This window comes from Protopterus annectens, chromosome 4.part1 (assembly GCF_019279795.1).
Source record: "Protopterus annectens isolate FY-2018-M chromosome 4.part1, PAN1.0, whole genome shotgun sequence".
NCBI classification, from domain to species: Eukaryota; Metazoa; Chordata; order Ceratodontiformes; family Protopteridae; genus Protopterus; species Protopterus annectens.
In genome coordinates, this window is record NC_056734.1 from 569987673 (window position 1) to 570010499 (window position 22827).

General features: G+C 45.0%; 1 protein-coding gene across 1 annotated transcript in view; it reads left to right on the top strand.

The window, feature by feature from the left end:
• The window catches only part of ACTL6A (actin like 6A), a gene marked incomplete in the record, with an annotated part of 1351363 nt that overhangs the window by 366068 nt on the left and 962468 nt on the right, over positions 1 to 22827 (top strand). The window contains 1 exon segment of the mRNA XM_044070379.1: positions 69 to 166. Coding sequence (XP_043926314.1) covers positions 69 to 166 — 98 coding nt within the window.

Here is a 22827-nt window from a genome sequence, read left to right on the forward strand (position 1 = left end):
AATGTACTCCAGTGAGAGCTTTACAGTGCGTGCAGATTTTATTAATTTGTTCTGTCTGTTTTAAACAGTGGAATACTCGGGCAAAGAGAGAAAAGTTGACTGAATTGATGTTTGAACATTACAACATTCCTGCATTTTTCCTGTGTAAAACTGCAGTGCTCACTGCGTATCCTTTTAATGCAGAAACAAAACAAAGTGCCAAGTAATGTATCATTCTGTTTGCTTTTGTATGCATTTGCAAATGTGACTAGTTGTGGAATTGATTTGTAGTCTTTGTTTTCTTTCCTGGAACTTTTTCCTAACATTACCCCCATCTCCAGTTAACATTTTGCTAGATCTCTGTAATCAACCACTTATCTGTGTTTGTCTAGGGATTTGTACAGCTTCGTTTTTCCCTAAGGTGTGCTCCCAAATCAGGCAGACTTGAGAGTTAAGGTGTTTTGGCATTGTTTGCTTGCAGGCCTGCAGCTGGCAGTATTTTGCTCATTTGCAAGTTTTTAATTCTCTCCACTGATAATAAACTGCAGATTGAGAGAGAGGGAGGCATAGTTGTGTACACATTAAGCCTGTATCACAATAAGTTATTTGCCGTAGTAGCAGTAAGTGCTTACAGCATTTGTGTGCCACCTCCCTGCATACAGTGGGGTGGTATGCTGCTCTCTAGAAAGTAGTACATTCCCTAGCTTTTGAACTGCAGCTGCTATACTTTTTGTTGTGATCTGTGGAAACAGATCACACATTTTCTTTTGACTGTTAAGCCCTGTTTTTCCTGCTTTAGCAGAGTTTTTTGAATGTGTGTAGGAATGGAATGAAAGTGGGTTGTTACTTTGAATGGTCCCATTGTTAGTGGGTTTAGAATTTGAAATTTATAATTTCTGGCTTGTATGACTTTTTAAATTTCTCATGGAGATCTTTTTTGTAGATGGCCTGCTTTGTTTACCTCATAATGCAAGAAAAGGATGCCAGTAAGAAGTACTTGCTGTTATGTCTAGCTGTTTTGTAGCCTATTGCATTGTTCAAATATCAGTCTTACAAAATCAGTAATAGTTAAGAGGTATGCATGCCTCATATTTTTGCCCTATACCTAGTAAAAGTTTTGATGGTTTCTGGAAAATCCAATGAGTGTAGCAGTCTGTCAGTAATGCTAAACACTAAAAGTTCGCATTGCTACCTGTTCTGAAAATGCATGTTGACGCACAATCTGTTCTGTTAACTTTTTAAATGAAATTAGTAATTTAAAAAAAAAAAAGATTTTTGGGCCTTTGGTCCCTCCATTATTTTTCTCTATCCAAAATTCTTAAGCAGAGAAGTTGAAAGGTATGCCTGCAGATGTCACTGGAAAGTACCCATGTTCAGATAGTCTTGATCTGTGTAATATGCTTGTTTTAAGTGAATCCGGATCGGACAAATCAAAACCATTAAATGGGTTTGATATGCTTTTGTTACTTACCTATGGGTTGTGCAATCCTGGAACAGGTTATATTAAGTGCAACCTTGAAGGATCTTGTATTATGTAAGAGGATGCAAGGGGCAAAATTCCCTGACCTTAGGGTGGGTGTGGGAGGGCTTGTCTCACAACACCAATGTGTTGTCATTTTCAGCCAGTTTGATTCGTTTTGGTAGGCTTCATCATCGCAAGCTGTTTGTTCATTGCATAAGTACCATAAGCCTTCCAAGTGTTCATAAGATTGACAGAACAAAGTTTTAGATCCTTGTCTGTTTTTGTCACTTGTTTAAAAATGTGGAATGATGTCTTCATGCAAATACAGTCAAAGCTTCAGTGTTGCTCTCTGGAGTGCAAGAAACATCATGTTTGCCTTTTTTCATCACCAGAGTTTGTTAAAGAGGATATTTGCATTCCAGAAGGAGGGGTTAGAGCACCCTGTGAATGATACATTGGGTATAAAGACAAAACCAGATGCAAGTCCTAGGTCATTATTCTCTTATTGGATTGCTATGGCTGCACTTGTCTGATTTCCCTCAAGTTATCCTTATGCCGTGAAAAAAAATATTAGGAAGTACTTTCTTTGGATATGACAATGTTTGAGACTGATTCTTAATACGTTGTATCCACTTTTGGAAATGAGCACCAAGTGCCCTTCACTTCTATTCCAAATTGCAGTGTGAACAATGAAGCTGTGGTACTTCTGGATGTTCCTTATTGCTTTCATTGTGTATATTGTCATACTAGTGCATCCTCCATACTTGTTTCTGGGACCATAGCTGCCCATATCATGACAATAGACTTCTAACACTTGGTGGCTGATAACAGGAGGTACTGGAGACCACTTCCTGAATGATGTACCATCACTTCCCAATGCTTGCCCTGTGCTTTCCTGTCTTAGTGTGCCTCCCTGGCATGCCATATCATTTGTAGGCCAGCCCATCACTAGCCTATACTTCGATTTTTCCAGTCATAGGCATTGCCATTTGCTACCACCACTGATGTCTCTTGCATCTTTAACCATGATTTCTACTTCTCTACTGAAGTCTTGTTCCAGGGATAAGTGGTACCAGGACAACCTAAGCAATTATTGGTCCCACTGGCTACTTTTCTGCAAAAGTGTGCTTTGTGTAATACTCCGTTGTTAACTTTGATCCCAGTGATGTTGGCCATCTCCATGTCTTATACCAGTATTTGTTAAGTTCTTGCATGTTTTCCATTCCCTGTTGCAGCTGATGCTTCCCTTACGAATGCCCTTTTATTGCACATCTGCGCCATGGCTACTTAACATTTTCAGACCATTATATATGGTTCAAGGCATAGCTCTTGCCTTCTAATTGGGAGTGGCGTTCTAAATAGTGGTGTGATGTCTGTCTTGAGAGACCTCTGATGTTTGTACTTTTCACTGTTGCAGGCCTCGTGGCATATACTATTTGCAGGTAACCCAACAGTTGGCCTCAACTCTGAGGTATACACACACACACACACACACACACACACACACACACACACACACACACACACACACACACACACTGGTTTCAGCCAGCCACCTCCCACTGCCATGTAAGGATGTTACTGATGTAAGAGGGGCATCTGCCACTGCCATCTTTACGTCTTTCTTGCGGTGTAGTTCAGTATGGTTGCATAACTTACAGGTATTATCAGTTCAGTATGGTTGCATAACTTACAGGTATCAATCCGTCTGCCTGTCTGTCTTTCAGAGGAGTAAGTATCTTATAAGGAATTTTTCTTTCTTATAGTTACTTTGTAATAGTCTCCTTATATCCAGTAGTGTTTCAAGTGCATAGGTCTTTATAACTTGCCTGAGGAAACAAATACCCCCAAAACATCTACTTTGTTGTCTCAGCTGAATGCACAACATTGACACTTCTGCATTTTGCCAGTTCACCTCAAGGACCATCAAGAACAGAGCTAAATGTCATGAGTTTGAAACTTGAGTCTCTCTCTCTCTCTCTCTCTTTGGTTCAGATTCCACTATGCAGTCAGTCAGACCTCTCTAGGTACCTGCTTCCTGAGCACAAGTCTTCTGACAAATGTCATTGGGCAAACCAGTGGGAGACGGGACAGCCCAGACACTCTGTTTACCATGGTCCAGTGATACCAGGTGTGATTAAGTGCTTTCATAGCCCCCTCCTCTTCTGAGTCTACCTTTACTGAAATCTGTGTTTGGCCCCAGGTGTGTTTGTTTGAACTGTGGTTATTGAGGGTGAGGCCTTTGTGAGGAGTTTCCAGAAAATAGAGTGGAGATTTTTGTTTCCTGCAAACCAAGGCCTCTAAGACTGTGTCCCCTGAGACACTGAGTCATAAAGTGCTAAGGATCCAAGTAGTGCCTTCCAGCTTCTCAGCTTAGTTGGAGCAGATCTTTATTTCCATCCACCTTCCAGTCTTCACTGGATATTTTCTCACTGACTCAGGACTTTCATATCATTTTTTAATTTTTTTTATTAGGTCCAAGCAGCGAGTGTGGGAAAGTGCTGCGGTATCGGGGGCTCTTCCAGAAAAACAGAGGAAGGGGGAACCTTCTTTGGAGAATTCATACACCTCTGGCGCAAAGGCAGATGAACCGGCTTATGTGGGCTTAGTTCCCTTTTGATCATCATTAGATCAATGCTACAGTAGCCTAAGATATATTCTTTGTATCCTGTATAGGATATAACTGCTAACCAGCTTTCCTAAAGCTTTTAGGGTACCTTCTACATGCCCAGACTGTTGATAGCTTGAGCAGGATGAGGAGCAATCCGCAGTCTGGGAGCCAAACCCTTCAAAGCTTTCCTGACACTGAAGAAAGCTTCTCTTGCGGGCTTCAAAGGATTGATGGTCAAGTAGCTTTTCTCCATTGCTGGGCAGAAAGTTCCCTTCAAGGAAAAAACTTCACATTTACTTAATTTTTTCAAAAAAATAAAGCACAATATTAAAAAAAAAAATGTATATATTTATTTAACATTTGTTTACTGGGAAAGTCCGACTTGGAACGAGACAGAGGCCCGGGAAGAAATGCTCCAGATACATGTCTTTGTAATGTGGGAGGAAACCAGAGCACCCAGAGGAAACCCACACTAATGCAAGGAGGACATAGACTCCACACAGAAGGCACCCCAGCCGAGAATTGAACCAGAGAACCTCTTGCTGTGAGGCAACAACTCAAACTGCTTCACCACTCCACCGGTTTATTTGAATTATTGTTAGGTTTTACTGTTGGAGCTGTTATGAGGCATTTACATCAGTTGAACAAACTGTGTTAAAGCAAGTCTATTTTACACTTCCTTAATTTTATAATTTATTTTTAGGGGCTCTAACAAGTGTGCTTTGTGCTTGTCAATATATTTTCTGAGAAACCACCACTTGTTTTGCGCTTAGTTTAATGACATTTTTAGTTAAATGACATTTTCAGACATTGCTAAACACATTTCAGGCTTCTTTCTCTGATTAACCATTGAACATCTTACTGGTTCCTCAATTCTTTCTTTCGGACACCAGAAATAAAACAATTTTAGATGCCCTTTGCCAGTTCAGCAGGCTGCTTGCTTGCCTCATTCGCAGATGGGTGACCCTGCACTGGCCATTTCAGGTTCCTCAGACCACTCATCTTTCCTAATATTCTTTGGGGTAGTGTCTCCAGCCACCATGGACTGGGGGATCTGACATGTTTTCTATGGCTCTGAGTGTCACCTTTGGTCTTGGGAGAGCCATTCTTATTAGTCTCTGAGGGAGTGGGGAATGCTTCTCTGTACAGCCAGACTAAGGTGCCAGTTTCCTTGGGTGAGGTCCCCGATACAAGTCAGTGTTCTGCTTCAGATTTTCCTTGTAAAAGGAAGCAGAAAGTTAAACATTTTGTCTTCCCCTTTCTATCTTACTATTGACTTGGAAGATTTATTTGGGCATAGCTTAGAGCTTAGTTCAGACTGTTAACCCTTTACTCCCTAGTTCCTCTGGTAGGAGAGAATTAAATTATTCCGTTTCTGAAGATTCCCAGTTTGATAAGCATGGAATGGAATCGATGGGAACAGCTTGTGGTGAATTGCCTCAAGCAAAACATTATTCTGATTCTGAGGAAATTCTCTTCTTGACTTTCCATCTGTAGAATTTTCCTTTTCTGAAAGCATTTCTAGAATGAATTAGCTATTTCATTGTGAACAAACTGACAGTCTGATGTTAATCTTTCCATTCATCACAGATGTATCTGTTCCGAGCCCCTCAGAACCATGTCTGCCTAATACGAAGCTCGCGTACACCAAAACACTCTCAAAAAGCTGCTGCCCACAATGCCCTTCTCTCTGTTACTTCCGATCTCGTTTGCCGCATAGCCATATAGCTGCGTTTCACCTAGCTCTCAAGCTAAGTGGTATTTTTTTATATTTTTGAATACATATCTCTTACCTAGTCAGTTTCTAAAACTATCTCTTTTCTACTTATACTCGTTTAGAATTATTTGTAACTTTTTCTTGCCTAGCACTACCCATTGGGTAATTCTTCTTACCATCGCTCCTTACCCTTGTGGTATCTCTTGATACCATTGTTGATGTCTTTCTTCCTCTGTTTCCTGACTTTAGTAACCTTGTTAGTGTGTTTGTGGACATGTCTGACAAGAAATCATCTTCATGGTTTAAGCATTGCACCTCTTGCAATGGTAAACTTCCTAATAGCAACTCTCATGACGACTGCGTTCATTGCTTGGGGGTTCCTCATCTCTCTGTTCAACCCCCCTATCAAATCCGTCAAAGTTTCAGTCAGCGGATGCTGAATGAACACAAGAAGAGATTGATTTTGAAAGGCCTTCTTGCTTCTCTTTTCTCAGAGGCCCTCTGTGTCAGAGGTCTCAACCCCTCCAGTTAAGGACAAGAAACGTCCCCACTCTGATCCCTCTTCACCTGCTGGTGATGGAGGTAAGATGCCTAAACGTAAGGCCCACAAAATCTCCAGACTTGCTACTTGGGCTCCGACTACTGCTGTTCCGAGCTCTGCTCTGAATACTATTACTCAAGCCGCCTTCGATACTACCAGATCTTTGATGTCGGTGCCATCTTTTGCACCGACCTTGCCTTCGACTGCATCGAAGTCTGTGCCGACCTCTGCCACAACTTTGAAACCAATGACATTAGCTCAGAGTGCCCCATTGGCACTGAGCCCTTTCACTGCGCCATTGATTCCTTTTGCTTCCTGTCTCCAAATTAGAGACTACGGTGCCATTAGCTCACACCATGGACCCGATACTCCCCCTCTTTGGATCCGTTCCTGGGTCAAATGTGTATAGCCCTTTTTTGAATCAACCTGACTCTTTCTTTTTCAGGAGTATCCACAAGGTCCACCAGGAGTCTATCCGAACTTGGTGTGGGTGCGCCTGTTGGATCAGCTGTTAATGGCCAGGGGGGGGTACCAAATGTTCCAAAGACTCATCCCCCTCTGGGACTTGGGTTTAGTTCTCCTAGGACTCCGTGTTCTCCTCTTTGGACTCATCTGCTCAAGTCTTTTTGTGGGACCCCGTTCCTTAGCGCCGACAGTGACTGTCACTGAGGCTCCGAGGCCATCCCTTTGGTTCTCAGTTTTTACAGAACTGTCCCTTCCTCAGACTCATGGTTGGGGGGGTCCTTGGTTTTGAGTGTTTTAGCAGATGTTCATCGTGTTATACTGCTGCAGTCATCACACTTGGGTTATCCTGTCGTCAGGCAGTCCCGCAGTCGGCCGAATCCCAAAGTCCTGGCCCGGTGTCGGCTGTCGTCGCTTCTTCCCTGACGTCAGTGCGACAGGGGTACAAAAGAGGCAGCCGACGCCATTTTCTTCAAACTTTCTTGCCGCGCGGTGCCCGAAGCAGAAGCAGTTCGCAAGTGCCGGTCAGGCAGCTCCTGAGATTTTCTAATCGAATTTCAGCCCGAAGTCTTCTCTAAAGCTAAGTACCCCTTTGGGGAAACTTTTCTTGCCTCAGACCGATGTCAGACAAAGTTAATAATTGTATTTCTTGTGGGAAGCAAATACCTCATAAGGATTTTCTTTCTTATTGTATTCCTTGCCTAGGCCCAGACCACGACGTCTCTGGTTGTCGGTTTTGTGCTAGGTTCAACAAACGTACAATTAAGCGTCTGGCAGAATTCGCCCAGCATTATTTTGGCAGAAAATTTAACTATAGCATGCCGTCGGAACAACCGACATCAGCAATGATTAAAAAACGCAAGGATAAGGACAGGCAGCCAAGGCCAAGACCAGATACTGAGGCCTCAGCAAGGCCTGACACCGGTTCTCCGGTTTTCAGCGAGGTGCCTACGCAGCCCCTGACTACCGCTGATTCAGAATTTCTTACGGCCTCCCAGACCGAAACAGCTGGGCCTCAGGAACCGGTTCCACCTTACCCCTCGGACGCCAGCCCCGACGGTGATCTGGAAATTTTGGATAGGCCTTCGGTTTCTGAAGGTGTCTTCAAACTTGACAACTATCTCTTCTAAGCCTTATGCTAAACTTAAAGCCCCCTTGAAAGTTAGGAAACCGGGTCCACACCACCCCCCTCCCCCCCCCCCCCCACAGGCCCCTATGCCTAAAAAACATGCTTAAGATGGCTGAGGATTTAATTACCCTTATCAGCGGATCCCAACCCCCACCTGACAAAAGGCCTAGACTGGAGGAAGATTACCCTTCCTCTGACCAAGCATCCATTTCCTCAGGCAACTCTGAGGACCAGGATTACTCCTTCCCTCCTTATAAAGACTCAGATGCTGAAGAGTCCATTCCCTCTGTCCCCCCCCCCCCCCCCTGAAGACTACTCTTTTGGGGAAACTTTACACACCATGAGGGAACACTTCCACTGGGAAGGCCAATATTACTCTGACTCTAAGAAAAGACTCCGTGAGTTTCTTCTTCCACAGCATAGACCCCTGGCAATTCCTCCAGTTTTAGACACTTTGGATGATGTTTACTCCGAATCTAGTCTAAACCCAGATTCCTTACCTCCAGCACCAGCTAAACCAGACAGATACTACCGAGTTCCTGATACTCATAAGTTTCTATATAAAAGTCATACTGCAGACCCCGAAACCATCTCCCAGGGTCCCAAAGGGGTTAAGGCCTCTACTGCTAAGAATCCACTTCCTTCTGAAAGAGATTCCAGAGCATTAGAAAGATGGGGGAAGAAAGTGTATACGTTTGCCACTTTGGCCATGAGGGCCTTAAACTGCCAATTCCACATGCTAAAATACCAACAGTACTTGATTACACAGTTAAAGCAGAAAGTGATCCCTCAGACAGATCAACCTGATTTCAAAGAGATGCAGGATTTGCTGCATGCAGCAGAACAGGTGGGAAAAGCATACCTTACAGTGTGGTTTTGATTCATTGGAAGCCTCATGTAGAGCAGCTGTCACAGGGTCTGTAATACGTAGGCATGCTTGGCTTAAAGAACAAGCCTTACCAGAACATGTCAAAGCAAAGTTATTAGATGCTCCATTGCAGAAAGATGTGTTATTTGGTGTCAAAGCAGAGGAAGTTTTAAAGAAAATGGAAGAAAAGGCAAAATCTATGCAAACAGTTAAAGATTTTTTACAGGTACAACCTCCTCGTTTCAGCAGAAACTGGCCATCAAAAAACTGGTCCTTTCCTGCATCAGACAGACCCCAAAGAGGTAGGTACAGACGCCCAAGGGGCAGAGGCCAGACACAAGGTTCTTTCAGGCCTAGACAATGGCATACAACAACTCAGAGGTGGAGACGAAAGATCTCAACCCTTCAGGAAACAAACACAATGACTTCCCTCTTCGCCTGCCAAGCAAAATTGCCCTGGCAGCACCTTTGGGAGGAAAACTGGCTCTATTTCCACAAAATTGGCACATCATAACAAAGGACAAATGGGTTCTGGACATGATTACCCGAGGCTACAGATTTCATTTCCACACTTACCACGGATGAGAGGCATGCCAAATCTGCCTCCAAACCAATGGGCAGAGGCACAAATGCAAATTTCAGCTCTCATGGATATTAAAGCAATTCGAAAGGTTACCTACAAAGGAAGCAAGGTCAAGGTTTTTACTCAAGACTATTTCTAGTCCCAAGAAAGGACAAAGCCTAGAGGCCCATTTTAGACCTTTCAATTCTAAACACATACGTGGAGGTACCCAAATTCAAAATGCTCACACTACAGCATCTTCTTCCCATGCTGGGCAAGGAGTCTTGGCTGGTAACGTTGGACCTCAAAGAGGCATACCTGCATGTCCCTATCAGACAAGATTGCAGAAGATACCTCAGATTCTTGGCAGGTACAACGCATTATCAATTCTCTGCATTGCCCTTTGGCTTATCTACTGTGCCCAGAGTATTTACAAAATGCCTGGCATCAGTAATTGCATATTGCAGACAACGAGGAATACATATTGTATCCATATCTGGATGACTGCCTGATCCAAGCGGACAGCAAGGACATTCTATTACAGCATCTGGCATTTGTAATAAAGCTGCTCAGTTGCCTAGGGTACACAGTAAACAAAAAGAAGTCAAAACTAATACCCTCGCAACAGATAACATTCCTGGGTGCCAGCTTAAATACAACGGCCCAGATGGCTTTCCTCACGCCAGACAAACAAAAACAATTGACTCAGTACTTCAAACAGATGGCAACTTTTACCCAGCTCACTGCAAGGAAAATCCTGCAGGCATTGGGGTTTATGGCACACGTGAAAGAAAACAAATGCTGGATAAACGCCTGGTATACACCTTCAGCGAAAAAAAATGAAAAGGCCAATGGTTAGACCACAGCTGAAGATAAAAATGGAATAATCCACGTCAGGAAATAAATCACTTGCAGCTTCACAGGTAGTGCCCTTTATAAAACCAAAGTTGTAACTGAGATGTAGTAGTCAAGGTAGGAAACTGTTCACTTGCAGTTTCACACCACTTTATTAAACAAGAGTAAGCGCTTTCACGATCTAAGTCAGCTGATCGCTTCTTCAGACTCATAAAAACAGTTAAAACAGTTAAAACATTGGTATTTAAAATATGGTTCAACCAATGAAAACACATATAGAACTATGACATAGACTAATTAAAATTGCATACATCAGTACATTAATTTGCCTTATATTCTGCATAAGATTGGGGTTCATGGCATCCTGCATTCAACTAATCCCATACGCAAAGCTGCATATGAGGAAATTACAATGGTACCTGAAAAGTGTGTGGTTTCAACACAGGCACAGCCTCGAATCAAGTATACCTCTCATTCCCTGCCTTCAAAAAGAGTTCCTATGGTGGGCACAAGCATGTCGAATAAACAAGGGTCTTCCTTTCGTCTTACCTCCAGCAAACCAAACTATGACAACAGATTCTTCAGACTACACCTGGGGAGCACACATGGCAGGACAGTGCATAAAGGGCAAATGGTCTGCAAAACAAATGCATCTTCACATCAACCAAAAGGAGATGCTAGCTGTGCAAAATGCACTGATAGCCTTCAAGGACCTCTTGCATCCAGGACAACTACTAATAAGGACAGACAACACCACAGTTATGTGGTACATAAACAAACTGGGAGGAACACACTCCTACCCTTTATGCAGACAGGCAATGACCTTGTGGAACACAGCATTGACTTACCAAGTACAACTGCAAGCACAATTCGTGCCAGGAAAGGAAAACATATTGGCAGACGAATTAAGCAGAAATATGGCAGATCCTCACGAGTGGAGACTACACCCACAAGTATTTTCAATGATAACTTAAAGATGGGGATGTCCAGACATAGATCTATTTGCCTCCCCCAACAATTGCCAATTACAAAAATTTTGCACAAGGACTTATCACTCCCTAGCCTGGAAAGTGGACACCCTATCATTCAGTTGGACAGCATTGACAGTCTATGCCTTCCCACCACTACCTCTACTGACGAAGGTATTACTGAAAGTCAGATCAGAGAGTCCAGATGATCCTCATTGCTCTGGACTGGCCATGCCAGCACTGGTACCCATTACTAAGGAACTTGACTCACAGCCCTCCATGGATCTTGCCTCAATTCCCATTACTGTTGACTCAGAAAAACTCTCAGATCCTTCACAGCAGCTCAGAACTTTAAATTTAGCTGCATGGAGAATACCTTGAATTATCAATCAACACTTCTCTCAAAGGACGTCCTGAATGTCATTTTGGAGGCCAGGAGGCCCAACACCAGGAAAACTTACTCAGACAAATGGAAAAGATTTTGTGCATGGAACCAGGCTAAAGGCCAAAATCCTTGGATACCAAACATTCCTCAAATACTACAATACTTAACTGAGATGCTACACAAAGACCTTTCTTTCTCATCCATTAAGATCCATGCTTCAGCCATTTCAGCTCAGTATAATACGGATCCTCCACTTTTCTCACACCCTTTACTAAGGCAGTTTCTCAGAGGGGCTAAGAATATAAGACCCCCCCAGAAAACCCCCAACGCCAGCTTGGGACCTGAACTTCGTTTTAGAAAAATGAACACTGCCTCCTTTCGAACCAGCCTTCTCAGCAGAACTACAATTCTTGTCTTGGAAAGCAGCTTTGTTGCTGGCTATTACCTCAGCACGCAGGGTCTCAGAACTACAGGCACTTATGGCAGTGGACCCTTTCATCATTTTCCATCAGGACAGAGTCTCTTTACGAACTAACCCTACCTTCATGCCAAAGGTAGCATCCAGTGTGGCTTTAAATCAGACCATTCATTTACCCACCTTTTATCCAAACCCCCAGAATAAAGGAGAAAGACTCCTTCACTCTTTGGACATCCACAGACAGCTACGTTACTATCTAGATAAGACAAAGACCTTCAGAAAAACTGACCAACTCTTTGTATCCTATGCTGCAGGTTCACAAGGAAAGGCTATTTCAAAACAGACCATCTCCAAATGGATAGCACATTGTATCCGCTTTTGCTACTTGCACCATGGGAAAGCAGTGCCTGCTATTAGATCCCATTCTACCAGGGCTACAGCAACCTCAGCAGCCTTTCTCTGGGGGGGGTTCCAACCAAGGACATTCTGGAGGCAGCTACTTGGAGTTCAGTGCACACCTTTACCAAGCCCTACCACCTTCCATTATACTCAAAAACCAGAGCTGGTTTTGCCACTGCAGTTCTGCAGGGCATCCTAGCTTTGCCTAACCCAGTTTAATACCAGCCACGCTTCCATAGCTTTGGGATTCAACCCAAGTGTGATGACTGCAGCAGTATAACACTATGAACATAGTACAGTTTTGTACCTACCATAAATGTAGATGTTCGAGTGTATATACTGCTGCAGTCCAGGTTACCCACCCACCATCCCCTCTACATACCAGGGTGGTAGTATAACTCCATGTACATCAATCAGTTGGATGCATGTCTGTATGGTGTATTTGCTAACAGCTAGTACTATTGTTTATCTACTAAGGTTTGTTTTTTGCATAGCTGTTGTATTGTCTTCCTAGTTGGGGGCACCTGACATCTGGGGTAAGAAAAACTGAAGAAAATGGCGTTGGCTGCCTCTTTTGTACCCCTGTCACACTGACGTCGGGGAAGAAGCAACGACAGCCGATGCCGGACCAGGACTTTGGGATTCGGCCGACTGCGGGACCGCTTGACGACATGATAACCCAAGTGTGATGACTGCAGCAGTATATACACTCGAACATCTACATTTATGGTAGGTACAAAACTGTACTTTCCGACCTCTGACCCGTGGATAATGCTTGCCTTGATCCTGTTTGAGGCTCCATCTCTGGGAGTGGGTCTGGCGGAGCGGAGTGTAACCCCGATTCCGAGGTTGTCCTTCTTGGTTCCGGGCTCCCACTCCTTTTCAGGCGGGCCTGCTTTCCGGGTGATGGAGAGGGTGCTTGCTTCGGGAAGCACTCCGACGTCGGAACTTCATCCTGCTCTCTTTCTGAGCTACAGCTACCATGAGCCACCAACCTGGGACACCGGGATGAGAAGTCTCAGGAAACCCCAGTTCGGGGTACTCTTCCTTCCGAGTCTTCCTCCTCGGAAGAAGGCGTCCAAGAGGAGGTGCATAGACTCTCCTGAAGAGTCGTTGACAGAAGACAGACTACAATGATGGGGAGGGGTCCCCATGTTCACCCCCGTATGATGTCTCCTTAGGAGACATCCTGGAAGTATTAAAACAGAGGGGTGGCTGGAAGCCTTCCAACCTCTCGGAGGAATCAGTGTTCCTGCAGGCTTTTCGCTCTCTGTCTTCTACCTCTTGGGTGACCCCACCTGCCGACGAGTTTATCCAGCTCGTCGTGCAGCGTACTTTGCAGAACCCTGACTCTGTTGAGGCCATTCCTCAGAGACCTGATAAGATTCTTTCTCCCCCGGAAGAGCATCCACACTGGTCTAAAGGTTTGCCAGTTGACGCTATGGTGGTGGCGGCGGCCACTAAAAAGGATCTACTGGAAGAAAGTCCTACTGTCCACCCACCCAACAGGGAGTCTCAGGCTGTGGACAGGTTGGGGAAGCGAGTCTTTGCTTCAGCGACCTTTGCTGTTGGGTACCTGATCTACTTGGCACACTTCACAAGGCTCCAAAGAGATCGGATTACCGAACTTTCTAGATCCCTCGGGGGGTCAAGTTTGTCGAGGCACAGGACAAGGCTGCCTCTCGACTTGCCACCCTTGAATCTATTTCCAGTTCTTCCATGAAGCTGCTTTCTCATGCAACCGAAGGGGCGGCCAGAGCTGTGGGTGCAGGCATAGTCATGAGGCGACATGCCTGGATGCGCATCTGCGACCTCGCGGACTCAGTCTTCCTTTTTGAACGCCTCTTTTGAACCATTTTCCTTATTTGGTTCTAAAGTGAAGGACACTCTAGCCAGGTGTGAGCAAGATGGAAAGACTGCTGTCGGCCTACGTTATTCCAAGCCTCAACATTCCTTTTCAGGAACCAGAGGAGTGGGAAAATCTGGCACAAGAAATCTCAGGGTCCTTTCCGTAAAACACCTGGCGAGGATTCCCCCAGAGGCAGAGGGGGTTTCAATGGTGGAAGATGCCCCTTTAGGGGCAGGGGGAGTCCCCAAAACCAAGACTCCAAAGATCCTTCTCTGGGCAGTCTTAACGCTCCTTTAGCATTGTCCGATTGCTTTCCTTTGGAAGCAGTCGAGGCTTTATTTTCTCTGCACCAAACTGCCTGGCACTCTATTACAAACTATCTATGGGTGCAGAGAATAATCTCCAGAGGCTACTACATCCATCTAACCTCCTGTCCTAAACCTACAAAAAACCTTCCCGATGTTCCACCCAATGAAAGGGAGGAAGCAGTTTCAGAGATAAAGATGTGTCAAGAGTCATCCAACCAGTCCCTCCAAACCAATGCGGATCTGGGTTTTACTCAAGTTTCTTTTTAGTGCCATAAAAGACCGGGGACTGGAGACCCATCCTGGATCTCAGCCATGTAAACAAATCAGTTGTGCAAGCCAAGTTCCACATGGTCACTGTTCAATCCATTCTCCCTTTTTTAAAGGAGGATGTTTGGATGTGCTCGATAGACCTCCGGGATGTGTATTACCACATCAAAATGGACAAACGCTCTAGGAGTCTCCTTTGAGTCTGGCTAGGAGCCAATCATTACCAGTTCCGAGCCCTGCCATTCGATATCTCGACGGCCCCCCAGAGTGTTCCACGAAATGTCAAGCAGTGGTGACAGCTCACCTGAGACTTCAAGGATTCCATGTGTTTCCATATTTGGACGATTGGCTCCTCTCCATCCCCACCAAGCGTCCTATGACTATGGCCCTCCGATGCACTCTTTCACTAGCAGAGTCCCTGGGAGTCACTGTGCACCGGGAGAAATCCATCTTAGAACCTACCCAACAGCTGGAATTTATAGGGGCAGTTTTCAATGTTCTATCCTGTTTGGTGTCTCTCCCAGCTCACAAGCTTCAGAGGTTAAGATTGCAAGTGCGTGTGATACTCTGTCAAAAGAAGGTGTTACAAGGGAAGTTCTCCAGGCTCTGGGGTTCATGGCTGCAGCTATTCCAATAGTTCTTCTGGCAAGGTTACACATGAGACTGTTACAATGGCTCCTATTATCCCAGTGGTTTAAAAATCTTCACCCCCTAAACTTGCAGGTGCTCATAACCAACTCTTGCAAGCAAGATCGCCTTTGGTGGATGAGGCCAGATGCAGAACTTTGGTGTCGCCCCTTTCAGCCCCCTCAACCCAATGCCACTGTGGCCACGGATGCTTCCCTGATGGCGTGTTTGGGGGGGGGGGTTGCTATTTTCAGGGAAAGAGAGTTCAAGGCACTTGGTCGAGCTTAGATAACATTCTGCATATCAGTGTTCTGGAGTTAAGAGCGGTGCTGTCAGCGTTGCAGGCATTGCATCCACTTCTTCCCCATGGAATGATTGCAATTCAGTCAGACAATATGTCAGTAGTCTGGTACATCAACAAATAAGGAGAAACGAAATCCTACCCCCTGTGTCGAGAGGACATGAGAATTTGGCACTGGGCGATAGCTTCCAACCGCTTTCTAATAGCAACGCACATCCCAGAAAGTTCCAACGTGATTGCGGACAGGTTGAGCAGATGCAATCTCCTTCCACGCTAGTGGTCTCTCAATCCCAAAGTGATGGCAGAAATTTTCAGCCACTGGGGCTTGCCCTGCTGCAACATCTTTGCCTCCCCTACAAAAAACAATTGCAGCAGCTACTTTGCCCTTTTTCCCCCAGAGGGGGAGTCCCTGAGAGATGCTGTGACTCAAAATCAGCCCACGAGTCTCCTCTACCCTATCCTCCAGTTCCCTTGATACCTCTATTTTTAAAGAAAGCTACTCAGTTGAGATGCAAGGTGATCCTCATTGCTCCATTCTGGCCTCATCAAGTGTGGTTCCCCTTCCTCCGGTCTCATCTGTTACAGCGTCCATGGATCCTGGACTCTCATCCAGACTTGATTTCTTACCCCCCCCCCCCCCAAAGGGTTGACTCACCCAAATCTGTCCAGTCTCAAGCTGATGGCTTGGCTTCTCCACTTCCGTTAGTCGCCAGGCAGGAAGCCCTTCCCTCATTTGTTCACGATATTATTCTGGCCTCCCATAAACCATCCACCAGAAAACTTTACAGAGATGAATGGAAAAGGTTTTCTCTGTAGTCTAAAGAATGGATGCTAGATCCCTTCTCAGCTCCGGTCTCTGTCATCCTTGAGTATCTGAGTTCTTTGAAAATGGGACATCTGCTTCTAACATACGAGTCCATTTAGCAGCAGTTACAATTTCCATAACGGTTTAGAGGGCACTCCACTTATGTCCATTCGCCTTTGCAAAACCTTTCTCAAAGGAGTGTTTCACAGCAGACCTCCAATGAGGCGTCCCTTAGAGATGTGGAATCTGTCCCTAGTACTGCAGTCAATGTCTCAACCCCCCCTTTCAGCCTGCTGCAAAATGTGATCTAAAATTTCTGTCATGGAAATCTCTCTTTTTGGTAGCTGTCACTTCAGGTAGATGGATCTCAGAATTACATGCCTTATGCATCAAGAAGACCATACCTAATATTTCATAAAGACAGAGTATCTCTATGTACTAATCCATCTTTTCTCCCCAAAGTGGTTTCTGATTTTTCTGTGAACCAGTCCATCGAGCTCCCAGTGTTTTTTTCCAAACTATTCGAATAAAGGAGAATACTGCCTACACTCCTTGGACCAGCATAGGCAACTACATTTTTACTTAGACAGGACTAAATCTATCAGCAAGGCAGACCAACTTTTCATTTCTTTCTCTGGTCCAAGAGTTGGATATGCTGTTTCAAAAGTCACTTTATCAAAGTGGCTCAGAGATTGTATTTCTTTTTCATATTCATGTGCAAACGAGCCTAGACCTCACAATATCAAAGCACATTTAACTAGAGCTATAGCAACCTCTGTAGCCTTTCACTCCAGAGCCTCTTATGGACGACATTTGCGCAGCAGCCATTTGGGCTAAACCACACACTTTCATCAAACATTACAAACTGGATATTGTCTCCAGGGGAAGAGCGGCCTTCGGCTCAAGTGGTGTTCAAGAATGTTCTTCCATAAGGGCCACAAAGGTAGCTGGGGATTCTGTCCCATCAGTGATGAATGGAAAGAAGATTAACAACATCAGATAAAGAAGTTATGTCTTACCATAACATTCCATCTGTGTTCATCTTTTTCCATTCATCACACCCCACCCTCCGTCTCCCACCAAAGGCTCCTGGTGGACTTCTTGGGTCCTTGTGGTGTGTCAGGGTTTTTGCGCCGAAATGGCCTCTGATGTTCATCGTGCATACAGCTGCAGTCATAACAGATGGGTTCTCCTGCCGTCAGGCGGGTCCTCGGTCGGACGAATTCCAAAGTCTAGGTCCGGCGTCGGTTGTCGTTGCTTCTTCCCTGACGTCAGTGCGACAGGGGTATAAAAGAACCAGCTGACGCCATTTTCTTCAGTCTTTCTTGCCGCGCGGTGCCCGAAGCAGAAGCAGTTCGCAAGTGCCGGTCGGCCAGCTCCTGAAATTACGAAATTTGGAAACTGAAGTCTTCTTAAAAGCTAAGTACCCCGTTGGGGAAACTTTTCTTGCCTCAGACTGATGTCAGACAAAGTTAATAATTGTATTTCTTGTGGGAAGCAAATACTGCATAAGGATTTCCATTCCCTCTGTATACCTTGTTTAGGCCCAGACCACAACGTCTCGGTCTGTCGCTTTTGTGCTACATTCAACAAACGCACTATTAAGCGTCGGGCGGAGTTCGCCCAGCATTATTTTGGGAAAGCATTTAACTATACTATGTCTTCGGATACTCCGACTCCGGTTTTGTCTAAAAACCGCAAAGACAAGGACCGACGCACGAGGTCCGCGGCCTCTACCGACACCACGCCAAAGCCGACTACACGTGGTCCGGTTCTCAGTGAGGCACCTACGCAGCCCCTGATTACCGATGACACTTCTTTGATGGTGTCTCCTGTGCCCGAGGTCGCAGGCTCCTCGGCCCACACCCCGACTACAGATACCGAAGCCACTCTTGGCGTTGAAACTCAGAATGTGGACAGGTCCACCTCCACTCAAGGTGTCTTCAGACCTTCCTCTTCTTTCTCCATCAAGGCTTTCACAAAGTCTAAAGCATCCTTGCACCCTAAGAGACCAGCTACACAGGGCCCATCTACAGGCCCCATGCCTAAGAAACAGATGCTTAAAATGGCTTAGGATTTAATTACTCTAATCAGAGGTTCTCAGCCCCCACTGGACAAAAGGCCCAGAGTGGAGGAAGATTCCCCCTCCTCTGACCAGGGCTCCATTATTTCAGAGCACTCTGATGATGAGGAACATTCTTACTCCCCTTTTGAAGACTCTGATGCGGAAGAGTCCATCCCTTCTGTATCCTCCCCTGAGGATTACTCATTTGGGGGAACTTTGCATACTTTAAGGGAACACCTCCACTGGGAAGGCCAGGATTATTCAGATTCCAAGAAAAGACTCAGGGAATTTCTCTTGTTACCTCAGCATAGGCCTCTGGCTATACCTCCTGTCTTGGACATTCTAGATGATGTTTACTCGGAGGCCTGCCTTAACCCGGACTCTCTACCTCCAGCACCAGTTAAGCCTGACAGGTACTACAGGGTTCCTGACTCACACCAATTTCTTTACAAAAGCCATGCTGCTGACCCAGAAACCATCTCACAGGGCCCCAAGGGAGTTAAGGCCTCCATTGCCAAAAATCCATTGCCCTCCGAGAGAGATTCCAGATCCTTAGAAAGGTGGGCAAAAAAGGTATATACCTCGGCTACCTTATCCATGAGGGCCTTAAACTGTCAGTTTCATATGCTAAAATACCAACAGTTTTTGTTATCACAATTGAAAGAGTAAAATGTCACAACCTGAACAACCAGACTTGAAGGAGTTGCAGGATTTGATGCATAGTGCAGAACAAGTGGGTAAGCATACCTTACAATGTGGTTTTAATGCTCTAGAGGCCTCATGTAGAGCTGATGGTTACAGGATCAGTCATACGTAGGCATGCCTGGCTCAAGGAACAAGCCTTACCTGATCATGTCAAAGCTAAATTACTAGACGCCCCACTTCAAAAGGATGTACTATTTGGTGCTAATGCTGAAGAGGTATTAAGGAAAATGGAGGAAAAGGCTAAATCAATGCAAACAGAGAAAGAATTTCTACAGGTTCAACCCCCACGTTTTAGTAGAAATTGGCCTTCCAAAAACTGGTCCTTTCCTGCCACAGACAGACCCCAAAGAGGCAGATACAGGCGCCCTAGGGGCAGAGGACAATCCCAAGGATCGTACAGAGGCAAACAATGGCAAGCCCCTACACAAAGAGGTGGTGAGGACAACTCGCAATCTTACAGAAAGCAAACCCAATGACTTTCCCCTGTGCATGCCAACCAGGTTTCAAACGGCAGCCCCCTTAGGAGGAAAGCTGGCATTATTTTCAAAAAATTGGCATCTTGTCACAAAGGACAAATGGATCCCTGGACATTATAAACAGAGGCTACAAATTTCATTTTCACACCCTTCCAAAGATGAGAGGCATGCCAAACCTGCCACACAATCAAAGGGCAGAGGCACAAAAACAAATAGCAGATCTCATAAACATGAAAGCTATTCAAGAGGTACCTACGCACGAACAAGGTCAAGGTTTTTATTCCAGGCTATTTCTGGTGCCAAGGAAGGGAAAAGATTGGAGATGTATTTTGGACCTATCCATCCTAAACACATTTCTACTCGTACCAAAATTCAAGATGCTCACTCTACAGCAACTTCTTCCCATGCTGGGCAAGGAGTCTTGGCTGGTAACATTGGACCTCAAGGAGGCATACCTGCATGTCCCAATCAGACAGAATTGCAGAAGGTAGCTCAGATTTCTTGCAGGTTCAACCCATTATCAATTCTCTGCATTGCCCTTTGGCTTATCTACTGCACCCAAAGTATTCACGAAATGCCTGGCATCAGTAATTGCATACTGCAGACTTCAAGGGATACAAATATACCCCTATTTGGACGACTGCCTGATCCAAGCGGACAGCAAGCACATTCTTCTGAAACATCTGGCTTATGTAATAATGTTATTGAAATCTCTGGGATACACAGTCAACAAAAAGAAATCAAGGCTAATACCTTCCCGGAAAAAAAATTTCCTGGGTGCCTATTTGGACACAAACACCCAGATGGCCTACCTCACGCCAGAGAAGCAGGGACAACTAATACAATACTTCAGAACACTAGCAAATTGCACCAGGCTGACTGCAAGGAAAATCCTGCAGGCTCTGGGATTCATGGCATCTTGCATCTTACTAATCCCATGTGCAAAGCTGCACATGAGGAAACTACAATGGTACCTGAAAAACATATGGTCTCAACACAGCCACAGTTTGGAAACAATAATACCACTAATTCCATGTCTACAAAAGGAATTTCAGTGGTGGGCTCAAGCATGTCAAACAAACACAGGTCTTCCATTCAGCAAGCCTCAAGCAAATCAAGTCATCACAACAGACGCCTCGGACTACGACTGGGGGGGCGCACATAACAGATCGGTGCATTCAGGGCAAATGGTCCCAAAAAGAAAAGCACCTTCACATCAACCAAAAAGAAATGCTAGCAGTAATAAATGCTATTATAGCTTTCAAGGACCTTCTACAACCAGGTCAATTATTGATAAGAACGGACAACACCACAGTTATGTGGTACATAAACAAACAGGGAGGAACACATTCTTATCCCCTATGCAGACTGGCCATGTCACTTTGGAACATGGCCATGGACTTACAAATGGAACTACAAGCACAGTACTTGCCAGGCAAGGAAAACACGCTGGCAGACAACCTAAGCAAGAATATGACAGATCCACACGAATGGAAATTGCATCCAAAAGTTTTTACAGAAATAATCCAAGAATGGGGAAGGCCAGACATAGATCTCTTTGCCTCCCACAAGAATCATCAATTGACAAAATTCTGCTCAAGGATCTTCCATCCAAAGGCCTAGAGAGTGGACGCTCTTTCTTTCAGTTGGACATCAATGACAGTTTCTGCCTTCCCTCCTCTTCCTCTGCTGCCCAAAGTTCTATTAAAGACCAAAGCAGACAGACCAAAGATGATTCTCATTGCTCCGGACTGGCCAAGGCAACACTGGTACCCACTCCTGAGGAGCCTGATGCATTCCCCACCATGGATCCTGCCTCTAATTCCTCTCCTTCTGACTCAACACAGTTTCAAAACTCTTCACAGCCAGCTAAAAATACTCAATCTAGCCGCATGGAAGATTCCTTAGCATCTCAACAGGCCCTACTCTCCAAGGAGGTGCAGGATGTCATTTTGGAGGCCAGAAGGCCATCAACTAGGAAAGCTTACTCCGCAAAATGGAAACATTTTTGTGTCTGGAATGAGAAAAAGGGGCAGGATCCTGGGAAACTGAATTTACCTCAGATACTACAATATTTGGCTGAACTGCTAAGCAGTGGACTTTTTCTCCTCCATCAAAATACATGCCTCAGCCATTTCTGCAGAATACAACACTGATCCACCTTTATTCTCTCACCCTCTCTTAAGGCAGTTCCTCAGAGGGGCTAAGAATTTAAGGCCTCCAAGGAAACAACCAATACCTGCTTGGAATCTTAATTTCATTCTGGAAAAATTGACCTTGCCTCCTTTTGAGCCAGCTGCCTCATCAGATTTGCAATATTTGTCCTGGAAAGCTTTCCTTCTGGCTATCACCTCAGCACGTAGAGTTTCAGAACTACAGGCTCTCATGGCTGTCCAGCCTTTTATCATCTTCCATCAGGACAGAGTTTCCTTACGAACCAACCCGACCTTTATGCCTAAAGTGGTATCCAGGGTAGCTTTAAATCAGGCCATACATTTACCTACTTTTTATCCTAATCCTCAAAACAAAGGGGAGAGATTACTACATTCCTTGGACATCCACAGACAGCTGCGTTATTATTTGGACAGAACAAAGCCTTTCAGAAAATCAGAAGAGCTCTTTGTGGCCTATGCAGTAGGAGCTCAAGGGAAGCCAATTTCCAAACAGACAATTTCAAAATGGATAGCCCACTGCATACGCTTTTGCTATTCCTTTCATGGCAAAACTGTTCCTACAGGCATTAGAACTCATTCCACCAGGGCCACAGCCACCTCTGCAGCATTCCTCAGAGGAGTTCCTACCAAGGATATTTTGGAAGCAGCCACTTGGAGTACTGTGCATACCTTCTCCAAGCACTACAACCTACCATTATACTCCAAATCTAGAGCAGGCTTTGCCACTGCAGTCTTGCAGGGCATTTTGGCTCCTCCTAGCTCCGACTAGTGCCTGCCACCCCTTTCTTAGCTTTGGGATTCTACCCATCTGTTATGACTGCAGCTGTATGCACGATGAACATAGTACAGTTTTGTACCTACCATAAATGTAGATGTTCGAGTGCTAATACAGCT